This window comes from Pecten maximus, chromosome 4 (assembly GCF_902652985.1).
Source record: "Pecten maximus chromosome 4, xPecMax1.1, whole genome shotgun sequence".
In the NCBI taxonomy this organism is placed as follows: Eukaryota; Metazoa; Mollusca; class Bivalvia; order Pectinida; family Pectinidae; genus Pecten; species Pecten maximus.
The window spans coordinates 10,054,349-10,066,976 of record NC_047018.1 but is presented as its reverse complement, the minus strand read 5'-3'; the positions used below and the strand labels follow the sequence as shown (position 1 = coordinate 10,066,976).

The 12,628-nt window shown below is 35.4% G+C and overlaps 1 protein-coding gene across 18 annotated transcripts in view; it reads left to right on the top strand.

Annotated features, from left to right (window-relative positions):
* Window positions 1-12,628, top strand: part of LOC117325189 — an 86,935-nt gene extending 74,307 nt beyond the window's left edge. For all 18 annotated transcript variants that reach the window (XM_033881211.1, XM_033881206.1, XM_033881198.1 and 15 more), the window contains 11 exons: window positions 1,064-1,180; window positions 2,130-2,303; window positions 2,642-2,875; window positions 3,441-3,527; window positions 3,858-3,944; window positions 4,482-4,577; window positions 4,883-4,990; window positions 6,600-6,755; window positions 8,303-8,395; window positions 9,989-10,132; window positions 10,328-12,628. In XM_033881211.1, the coding sequence (XP_033737102.1) occupies window positions 1,064-1,180; window positions 2,130-2,303; window positions 2,642-2,875; window positions 3,441-3,527; window positions 3,858-3,944; window positions 4,482-4,577; window positions 4,883-4,990; window positions 6,600-6,755; window positions 8,303-8,395; window positions 9,989-10,132; window positions 10,328-10,363 (1,332 nt within the window). In that variant the 3' untranslated portion in view covers window positions 10,364-12,628. The remainder of the gene's footprint in view (window positions 1-1,063; window positions 1,181-2,129; window positions 2,304-2,641; window positions 2,876-3,440; window positions 3,528-3,857; window positions 3,945-4,481; window positions 4,578-4,882; window positions 4,991-6,599; window positions 6,756-8,302; window positions 8,396-9,988; window positions 10,133-10,327) is intronic.

Sequence of the window (12,628 nt, the reverse complement as noted above, 5' to 3'; positions counted from 1 at the left end):
ATCAGTAAATATTTCCCCATCATCAGTAAAATATCTCTCATCTGTAAATAATCTCCCCTCGTCAGTAAATTATCTCCCCTCATCAGTAAGTTATCTCCCTCATCAGTAAAATATCTCTCATCAGTAAATTATCTCCCCTCATCAGTAAAATATCTCTCATCAGTAAATTATCTCCCCTCATCAGTAAATATTTCCCCATCATCAGTAAAATATCTCTCATCTGTAAATAATCTCCCCTCATCAGTAAATTATCTCCCCTCATCAGTAAGTTATCTCCCCTCATCAGTAAAATATCTCTCATCAGTAAATTATCTCCCCTCATCAGTAAATTATCTCTCATCAGTAAAATATCTCTCATCAGTAAATTATCTCCCCTCTTCAGTAAATTATCTCCCCTCTTCAGTAAATTATCTCCCCTCTTCAGTAAATTATCTCTCTCATCAGTCAAATAACTCTATCAGTAAAATATCTCCTTCATCAGCAAAATATCTACCATCATCAGTAAGTAATCTCTCATCAACCAGACAACATGTCAGTAAAATGTCTCCCTCCATCAACAGTGAAATATCTCTTTCATCAGTAAAATATCTCCCTTATCAGCGAAATATCTCCCTCGTCAGTAAAATATCTCTTTCATCAGTAAAATATCTCCCTTATCAGCGAAATATCTCCCTCGTCAGTAAAATATCTCTTTCATCAGTAAAATATCTTCCTCATCAACCACTTCTACCCCGAATCCCTTAAATTCTGAATTATTTCAGATCCCTGCATTCAGTGTATCAGTGTATTATAGTGTATAGAATTTTTGGGCATGAAAAATGATACTTCTGGCCATTATAATTGATCCCAGAATCCCAGTTACATCACATGGAAACAGTTAAGATCTCCTCATTATATTTGTTTTTTCAGTATAAAAATGTGATAGCTAATGTCGTACCAGGATTGACCTTGGTTTAACCCCAGAGGTTTTTCACCAGGGATTTGTTTACATTATAATTATAGGTGAATACTGGTAGAGTATTTAATGTGATATGGTAATCCCTATTGACATGATGTGTTACAGATCTACACAGTAGACAACTTCTACAAGGGCCTGACTGTGGTGGGTTATTCCACTCTCAACATCTTCGTGGAGTCGGGGACAGAGAGACAGCCAGCCATAGATAAACCAGGACTACAGGTCAGTGTCACATACACTCTTAGTTCACAGGCAGTGTACAACTCAAAAATGTTTTACTTCAGTGAATGGGGGACATATTGTTTTTGCTCCGTTTCTTATTATTATTCTTTTTTCTTCTCATTTTCTTCCACCATGGAGGTTTCCGTCACTTTTCTCAGAAACTACTGAGGGGATCTTCATGAAACTTCCAGACATACTCATAAGGGGTTGGGGGTGTGCACGCATGTTTTTGTTTTTTTGCGATCGGAAATCCCAAGATGGCCAGAGCCCATTTCAGCTTTTAGATTTTGGTCTCCAATTTTGGTAAAAAATGGTACATATGTGTTTTTAGGGATGCCGAATAACGTAACATTTTCCGAAAATTCCAGGGTATCAAAATGGAGGCCTCTCATTAGTTGAAATTTAGATATCGTCTAATTAAGGGGAAAATTCGTACATAGGGGTTATATGTATAAGGTATGCCGAACAACATGGAAACATTTCTGAAAAGGTTGTTTGCTATGGTAACGAAAGGGAGTCTGACCTCTGATTGGTTGAAATTAAGATATAATGTCAGATTAAGATAAAAATTGGTACATGGGGGTTGTGAGATATGCTGAACAATATAGTAAAATCTCAATTTATTGCTATGGTTCAATTTTACAATTTATATATGGGCTGTGAACATAATGTTGCAACTGCAGACAATTTTTGGGGGACATCTGTAATGGGGACCATCTGTAATGGTTCCCATTACAATCAGTTCTTGTTTTCATTTTTTTAAATGCTTATTAGATTAATTTCAATTGTGTGTAAGTAATACTCAAATTATTAATAAAGACAACTACCAATTATGTTGGTAACTTATTTTGTATATTCATACATCATCATTTCTAACTTTTTCATTGCTTTTATAAGTTTCTTTATCCCCGAGCTGGCATTGTTATGATATATTCTGACATATTTGTAGGTTTCTCTGAACGAGGGAGCTCACCAGTTACGTTTGTACAGTCAAGGGCCGAATGGAGTCGATCCCCTCACAGAACCCTGTCTGAGGGATGCTGGGATTAGAGTTGTCCCTTGTGCATCCTTACTGGTCAGGATCACCAGGGTGCCCAAGGGACCCAGTGGCCATGCTCTAGAGGTAGGCCTAAGTTTTTCCCTGAAAAATAATACAATTTCCATATTGAAATTAGATTGAGGATCTCTGGTCAATCATTAGTGTTACATAGTAGCATCAATCTGGAGTGTCACAAATAAAGAAATGAAACGGAATATTTGTGCACATCTTAAAGTTTCTTATAAACTCACTGAAAATTTTACTTTGAATTGCAGCTCTTTGTCAGTTAATATCAATTAAGTCGTGAGGGTATGTTACAGACACAATAACAATTCTGGAAAATAGGAACTATCATGTGAGCCTTCAACTCCATGCACTGACAGTAAATCTTTATCATCTAATTGACACCATGTTTTCTGTAGGCCACCAAGGTACCACAGGCAGATTGGCTGCGACTGGGTCTATGGCAGCCCCGCCCCAAGTACACGGACCGTATCTACTACTCAAGCAAGTGCATGCCCTCTAAGGGTGAAAGCAAATTGTTCCACTCCATGATGCGGCGGCCTCCCATGTCTAATAGGGACGCAGTAGCAAGGATGGCCCAAGCCAAGGAGAGCTTTTTCAGGAGTGACAAAAATATTGAAGAGTTCATAAGGGTAGGTAACTCGGTTAAAAACTTTGTCATTATAGAAACTGCACTCCTGCACAAGTAATTTAAGCAAAGATTATATATATATACATCCCCCAGAATTGTTAATAATCTATCAGACCTTACATTGATGTCATATTGATATATATTGTATTCCAGGAAGGCATGTCATTATATTGAGGTACAACTGTTGTTCTATATAGACAGTTCCTGGCCTTCTGTAGAAAACTTAAAGTAACATGTATATAAGACTTTGGTTCAGAGATATTGTCTCAATAACATTTTGATGCCGAAATGAAAATCAGTAATCAGTTCAGTGTCGTCACATGGTGCTCGTCATACTTACTCCATCAGTAATCAGTTCAGTGTCATCACATGGTGCTCATCATACTTACTCCATCAGTAATCAGTTCAGTGTCGTCACATGGTACTCATTATAGAAACTTTATAGAGTTCCTGGAATTACATCGATTCCTTCAAAACTTCGAATTTTTAACAACCATTCAGCAAAAACTGGTTTGTTTTTGTGAATTGCTTGACTAAATAATAAAAGTACAATGTCATTGTTTCAGAACAAGCTTACCAAGTCAGTAGACCAGAAACCACTCGATCAGGACCTAAACTTTATTGCCACATACAGTCCCAGACAAGGCTTGAAGGTAAACGTACTATTGCACTGAAACAGGAAATATTTGATACTCATTTTTGTTTTCATTTTTAAAAGTAACATCGGTATCATTCTGGAATCTCTAAAAGTCACACAGAAGATGCTTTTCTAGATAGAAAAAAAGGTAATCATCAAATAAGAGTTAAATTTCCTGAAAATGTTGGTATTTGGAATCAAAAACACTATAATATTTGAACACAAAATACATAGAATTGTAAAGGTGCTCACTAGATCAGAAGAGTGACTTCCCAGTACCATGTCATCATTGATATTAATAATGCAACATTTGAAGCAAGTTACATGAATTATGTTGTGGATACAGATAGCTATGGACAGTGCTGCCAATCTTCCCTGGTCCAACTTCACCCACGCCCATGTGTGTCTAAACCCACCAGGAGCATTCTACTTGGTAAGTCTGCATGTTTACAAACACTTGGAAAAATTTCTACAGATTTCACACACAGGTATACTTATGTTGAAACCTGCAGAAAAACTTCTACCTGGTGAATTCACTTACATAGACCCGTCTACATGCTTTATTTGAGCCGAATCAACCTGTGTTAACACATTTTAAGAAATTTTGACTAAGTTCACCCACATAAACTTGGAGTGGAGATTAGAGCCAGAGATCACATTAAACTACTTCTGAAATAAAAAAACATTAGTATCGATAGCTCATAAGCCCCGAATTGATCTCCTTCATCTTAGTTTCATAATATTAAAATAATGTATAGTTTTATGATGTTATAATAATATAATAGATATAATATTTTCAGCATATTATCAATAGTATGTTATGTTCAGGTTGATACAAACACATTGCGTGGCCGTCACCGTCAGTAATCTATTAAAAGATATTTTTTTAACAAAATGTATTGTATGTATGTATTCTAGTGTTTAGAAAATATAATAAAACATGGTATTGTAATATTATGTGTTTTGACAGGGAGCACCTCATGCTACATATGACAAACTCACCTTCACCGAGATGCTTGATCTCAACAGTACAAACTCCTCGCCCGCCTGGAAAGATGGCTTCAAGGTACAACCAGCTTACTTCTAGCTTACTTAGTAAACGCAATATTCCTTGTCTATTGGTGTACAGTTAGTATTACTCCAAACTACTAAATGTGATTTAACACCATCAAAATTAAGACATTGCAGATTTCCTACATGACCCATACTATCATGCTGATCCTCTACAAAGTAAATTATATTTCTTCCACTCAAGATCAAATTCCTTAATTGTCTAAATAGGTGTTTTATAACATGGAAACAAACTTCAGACAAAGTTTGTTAAAAAGAAATATTTTTAAATTGACATCCGTAAATTTTGTTTCATGGCAGCACTTTCCCGGTCGGTCCTTCCATCGGTACCTGGTCTATATAATCCACCTACAGGAGGTGTCGGTCACTGTTGCCAGGGAAAACTATAAATACGGACTTATAGAACAGGTGAGTAATACAGGCCGATCACCTGGTCTATATAATCCACCTACAGGAGGTGTCGGTCACTGTCGCCAGGGGAAACTATAAATACGGACTTATAGAACAGGTGAGTAATACAGGCCGATCACCTGGTCTATATAATTCACCTACAGGAGGTGTCGGTCACTGTCGCCAGGGAAAACTATAAATATGGACTTATAGAACAGGTGAGTAATACAGGCCGATCACCTGGTCTATATAATTCACCTACAGGAGGTGTCGGTCACTGTCGCCAGGGAAAACTATAAATACGGACTTATAGAACAGGTGAGTAATACAGGCCGATCACCTGGTCTATATGATTCACCTACAGGAGGTGTCGGTCACTGTTGCCAGGGAAAACTATAAATATGGACTTATAGAACAGGTGAGTAATACAGGTTGATCACCTGGTCTATATAATTCACCTACAGGAGGTGTCGGTCACTGTCGCCAGGGAAAACTATAAATATGGACTTATAGAACAGGTGAGTAATACAGGCCGATCACCTGGTCTATATAATTCACCTACAGGAGGTGTCGGTCACTGTTGCCAGGGAAAACTATAAATATGGACTTATAGAACAGGTGAGTAATACAGGCCGATCACCTGGTCTATATAATCCACCTACAGGAGGTGTCGGTCACTGCTGCCAGGGAAAACTATAAATACGGACTTATAGAACAGGTGAGTAATACAGGCCGATCACCTGGTCTATATAATTCACCTACAGGAGGTGTCGGTCACTGCTGCCAGGGAAAACTATAAATACGGACTTATAGAACAGGTGAGTAATACAGGTCGATCACCTGGACTACCGGTATATAATCCACCTACAGGAGGTGTCGGTCACCATTGCCAAGGAAAATTATAAATACAGACTTATAGAACAGGTGTAAGTAATTATGGGTCGATCAATTACTGGGAGACACTCTCACTTCTACAGATTTGGGAAGAAGCCTGCGACGAAGTTACAATAGCGACATCAACATTTCTTGCTCTTAAAGTGTAAGTCTAATTTAAACCTAACTTGGTATATAGTTAGATCACATAATGGATAATATCATCCACAATTCATGGTCCAGCAACTCTGGAATTTGGGGATGCTGGCAATCTGGATTAAAAGTTTTTTTATGCTTACATGTTGCTGAGTTTCTCAAAAGTATCAATGTTATTTCAACAAAATCTGGAATATATATAGTTTGAACATCTCAAAACACCCTTTGTTGCCTCTCCAATTGATATACAAATTTATTCAAGTGTGTTTTCTTCTCAATTTTTAGAATGAGTGATTTTTTGGGTAAAAATTACATATGTTGGTGAATTTTGTCGATCATTGATTTTGTGAAATTTAATATATTTGTTTTGTAATGCATCACAAGTGTTTACACTTGTCTATAATGTATATAGGGTACTTTCATACTATCAAGTAGAGTTTGGTTGTTTAATTTTAGAAAAATACTGAAATTCAGGTGAACTTTTGAAGTTTGTTTAAGACTTGCTATACTTACAGGACTGGCGAGACATCTAATTATGTGTAATTCTTGTCTCTTTAAAAGGTTGTTTGTAATTAAATGTAAACTGACTATTTCTTAGGCATGGACAGCTGTACAGGTGTTTACAGACAGGTATGCCTACACCAGCATCTTCCAGCTTCCTCTTTACCAGGGCTCACCCACACCTCAGATGCTCAAACAGCTCGCGCGGGAACCCTGCCAGGAGTGGATGGAGCGCAACCTCCGAAGCAGAGCTGTAAGAGTTCTATAATCTGTTGCTGTCATTGTACATCCAATCAGCTGAATGAGAAAATCATGCTTTACTCTAGGATATATGTGCAATAGACAATTTAAAAAATCTTATTGTCAAAGTTGATCTGTTACTCAAAATAAAACTGAGAATATACTGTAAAATACAGATCATCAAAGGCCATAAGAGAGGGCCAAACTTTCTGAAATTAAACATTATGATACATTTTGATAATTATAATGCAGATGTGCAATAGGTGTTTAGAAAGTTCCCAAAGTGAAATGTTTCTTTTATTAGATTATCTGACCTGAATGGTCAGGATGACCTATAGTCATCATGCTTCGTCCATCATCGTCTGCCATTCGCCATGCATGATCTTTTACATTCAAAACAATTTTCCTCCTTAATCCCAAAGTGTATTTTAACCAAATTTGGTCTGAAACGTCATTGTGGAAATCAATGATAATTTGTAAGGGAGGACGGTTCAACCCCTGGGAACAGAGGGGCAGAGCCTCAAAATGGAACTTTGGCTAAAATTATGCTTTAAATCACTATACTCCTTAATGCCAGAGTATATTACAACCAATATTGGTCTAAAACATCAATTGGGTGGTCAATCATAAATGAGACTGGTTCAACTCCTTAGGACAAAAAGGAATTTTAGCAAACATGTTTGCTTTGAAACCCTGTTTCTCCTTTACCTTTAGTTTCTAATATAAATAGGCTGGGTGACCCCCTAGGCCCTAAAAGGGGATATTAGCATGTGACTTGTTAGCAGAGCTGTTAATTAATCGCCAAGTTGTTATACCCACTGCTCACCAAAACTACCATCATCATGGAAAACACTTTCACTGAAAATGCTATCAATATAAAGGCTATCATTCTCTCTGCTGTAAGTATATCATTCTCTCTGCTGTAAGTATCATTCTCTCTGCTGTAAGTATCATTCTCTCTGCTGTAAGTATATCATTCTCTCTGCTGTAAGTATATCATTCTCTCTGCTGTAAGTATATCATTCTCTCTGCTCTAAGTATCATTCTCTCTGCTGTAAGTATCATTCTCTCTGCTGTAAGTATATCATTCTCTCTGCTGTAAGTATCATTCTCTCTGCTGTAAGTAAAGCTGTGTTGCCTGATGACTGTTAAGGCCCATGTAAGGTTTAGGGAGTCATTGTTCAAGCTTAAAAGGTCAATAGGTCATGCTTGACCACTCATGAAATAAAAAAGTTTGTGTACAAGATATACCTCACAAACCACTCAATGCATTGATTTGTTACTATATAGTTTCAAAATATCAAAATATTTATATATATATATTTTGAATACCAGGTATAAGTTGTAATTCAGCACCAATCAGTGTAACAGTGGGGTTATAAAGCCCTGACAGACACAGGGCCCTCTCTTATTATGTCAGTAATCTAGTTTTATATCAACGCTGTAACTATAGAGTTGATCAGCTTTAGTACAGGATTGGATGTCAGTTTTATATCAACACTAACTAGAGTTGATCAGCTTTAGTATAGGATTGGATGGCAGTTTTAGTTTTGTTTACAGATACACCTGGTGGACGGAGCATCTGTGTTCGTCCGTCTCTCCGATGCCAGAAGAGAAGATGAATTACCAGGTGACATTGCAGGCAACAAACTTGTAAGTCATCTTTGTTTATTACATAGTTGTTGTACAGACATTTTTATCACTGTAACTTCCCTATTATCAGTGTTATAAGACCTGTTACAACACTATTATTACTAAATTACTTCTATTCTTATTTGTTGAGCTTGCTGTAATTGTCCTGTGTTATACATGTACATTAAGTTTGCTGTAACTGTCCTGTATTATACATTAAGTTTGCTGTAACTGTCCTGTATTATAAGTTTGCTGTAACTGTCCTGTATTATACATTAATTTTACTGTAACTTGTCTGTATTATACATTAAGTTTGCTGTAACTGTCCTGTATTATACATTACGTTTGCTGTAACTGTCCTGTATTATACATTATGTTTGCTGTAACTGTCCTGTATTGTAAGTTTGTTGTAACTGTCCTGTATTATACATTAAGTTAACTGTAACTGTCCTGTATTATACATTAAGTTTGCTGTAACTGTCCTGTATTATATATTACTTTTGCTGTAACCGTCCTGTATTATATATTAAGTTTGCTGTAACTGTCCTGTATTGTAAGTTTGTTGTAACTGTCCTGTATTATACATTAAGTTTACTGTAACTGTCCTGTATTATACATTACGTTTGCTGTAACTGTCCTGTATTATACATTACGTTTGCTGTAACTGTCCTGTATTATACATTATGTTTGCTGTAACTGTCCTGTATTGTAAGTTTGTTGTAACTGTCCTGTATTATACATTAAGTTAACTGTAACTGTCCTGTATTATACATTAAGTTTGCTGTAACTGTCCTGTATTATATATTACTTTTGCTGTAACCGTCCTGTATTATATATTAAGTTTGCTGTAACTGTCCTGTATTGTAAGTTTGTTGTAACTGTCCTGTATTATACATTAAGTTTACTGTAACTGTCCTGTATTATACATTACGTTTGCTGTAACTGTCCTGTATTTATTAAGTTTGCTGTAACTGTCCTGCATTAAACATTAAGTTTGCTGTAACTGTCCTGTATTTATTAAGTTTGCTGTAACTGTCCTGTATTATATATTAAGTTTGCTGTAACTGTCCTGTATTATATATTAAGCTTGCTGTAACTGTCCTGTATTATACATTAAGTTTACTGTAACTGTCCTGTATTATACATTAAGTTTGCTGTAACTGTCCTGTATTAAACATTAAGTTTGCTGTAACTGTCCTGTATTATACATTAGTTTTGCTGTAACTTGTCTGTATTATACATTAGTTTTGCTGTAACTTGTCTGTATTATACATTAAGTTTGCTGTAACTGTCCTGTATTTATTAAGTTTGCTGTAACTGTCCTGTATTAAACATTAAGTTTGCTGTAACTGTCCTGTATTATACATTAAGTTTGCTGTAACTGTCCTGTATTATACATTACGTTTGCTGTAACTGTCCTGTATTGTAAGTTTGTTGTAACTGTCCTGTATTATACATTAAGTTAACTGTAACTGTCCTGTATTATACATTACGTTTGCTGTAACTTGTCTGTATTATACATTAAGTTTGCTGTAACTGTCCTGTATTATATATTAAGTTTGCTGTAACTATCCTGTATTATACGTTAAGTTTGCTGTAACTTGCCTACTGTAGGTTGAAGTAAATACAGACTATATCCCCTCGGGATTGGAAGAGGCATACAACAAGGAGAAACCAGGAAAGGTCCTTGGTTCTCTTGTCCCGTCTGGCAAGACTCCTGAAGCTTTTGTTGATGGACTAGCTTTAAAGTTCAAAAATGTAAGTTTCTATCTCAAAGTTGAGCAGTAATCAACACTTGTATTTTAATAATATCTGCTTTGGAAATATCTATCTGCATTGCAGAAAAAATAAAAACTTACAGTACATTTTTGTAATCTTGATTTTAGAAACAATTAGATGTCTATTTTTTTATTTTATGTTTTTTTTAATTCAATATTTATCATTCTTTTCTAGTTGGTGTACAAGCTGTATGAAGATAATGGTCCATGATCTGTCTCTTAAAAGCTGGAAGAGAATTATTCATGGCATGATATGTCCCTATTACAAGTGTTCTCAACATGGAGATACCCCGTATTTGACATTGAACTATGATTTGTGATTCCATTGTACAAGAGTTCTGTACCTCGAGATGTCCGACAATGAACTGTGATCTGTGATTCCATTCTACAAGAGTTGTGTACCTAGAGATATCCGACAATGAACTATGATCTGTGGTTCCATTCTACAAGAGTTCTGTAGCTCGAGATATCCAACAATGAACTATGATCTGTGGTTCCATTCTACTAGACCTCTGTAGCTCGAGATGTCCGACAATGAACTATGATCTGTGATTCCATTCTACAAGAGTTCTGTAGCTCGAGATATCCGACAATGAACTATGATCTGTGGTTCCATTCTACTAGACCTCTGTAGCTCGAGATGTCCGACAATGAACTATGATCTGTGGTTTCATTCTACAAGAGTTCTGTACCTCGAGATATCCGACAATCATCTGATTGGTGTGTCCCTTTTTCAAGAGTTCTGTACCTTGAGATGTCCGACAATGAACTATGATCTGTGGTTCGATTCTACTAGAGTTCTGTACCTTGAGATATCGGACTATGACCTGTGATTCCATTGTACAATAATGTCCGTATTAATCAATATCCGTCCTTGTCGTTCAGATTATATCTATAGAAATATAAATTGTGGTGAATAGGTTCAGCTGAATCATACGCTAATGTCTGGGTTATTTTCTTCCCAGTCTACAACTGCAAGTTCTATGTTATGGCAGAACATGAATAAAACCTGTGTATAGTGTCCACAATTGTCACATAAATGTAGGATTTGATACTTTATATAGGCTCTCCATAGTGGTTACTATAGACAGGTTTTATTCATTACCTAAATAATGTTTTCCTAATTGTTGTCAAAATAGATCTTCCAAATCGGCTGTATATTCTGTAACATATCCTGTTCAGTGATGGTGCCATAGAGTTCATGTCTTGTTTTCTGAAACTTGTCCTAATATAGGTGTACTATAGAGTTACAAGTACAAAATATTACAGGATATTGACTGGTTTTCCAATGTGTGTGCATGTATCAATATTAAAGCCTAGCAGACTTTAAAATGCCTGAATATGTAGGACCATTGTAATAGGTCAGATATCTGTGGGTATATAGTGTTATGTGATGGATACCAAGTCGATATGTTTTTATTGACATGACTGCCAAGAGTCCAGCTATATTAGGTTTCAAAAGTAAACACACATGTAATCAAAACTTTAAATGTCTTTTATCAAATGCTGATAATTTTTTTGTATATTAGTGATGACTTTGACGAAGATTATACAACCTTTCCAACTATTTTATAATTATGTATTTAATTGATGTTTTTCATCGATATTAACATTCCCCATAACTCATCTAAATATATATGATCACATGTGTACATGTACTTGCTAGAAGCAATGTTATTTCATGCCTGTCACCTTGTGTATTTAGAATTTTAAGTACAAATCCGTCCATAATATTGTTTCATTAATGTAAGTGTGTTCTGAATGGAGGAGGCATTTACCATTATATACTGGTAAGAAGTTCTGATTGACAACTCATGATTTTTGATAAAAATACTGAGGAGGTAGTATAGTTTGTATCTAACTGGGACTTTTAAAGTTTTGTGATGAAAAGATAGCCAGCATCAATTTGGTTTACTATTGATGCAAGCTTTACACAAAGCTTTGAAATCCAGTTCTGTTTGTTGATTTCAAAGTTGTTTAGGTAGTTATCCTTTATAATCTTGATATTAATACAATGTTGCAATACCATATACAGTGTACCTGGTTTTCAATATTCTGCCATCATGATAAATACTTATTACCATACTCAATATTTGATTAGTTAATAACGCCATTGCCATGACAAATACTACAAGAGCTCCACATTTATTTATTTGTAATATTAATCTATTCACTACTCTTTTATCCAGAGAAATTTAACATCATATTTATCAATCAACATTTTAATGTATTAGGTTTTATGAATTAGATTTGTAACACTTCAGACATTTTATCATGTTACAAGCACCATTGTTATTTACTGTTTGTTGGTTATAATATATTTTTGTCATTATAGATATTTTTCCAGGAGACCCGGTACATTTTTCTGTGTAAGGTATGAAGATATATTATTTATACAATTATTATTATCATTCACTATCCGATCTAAACTTAGTAAATTACTGAGTAAAACAATAAAAGATACTTCAAAAAGAAA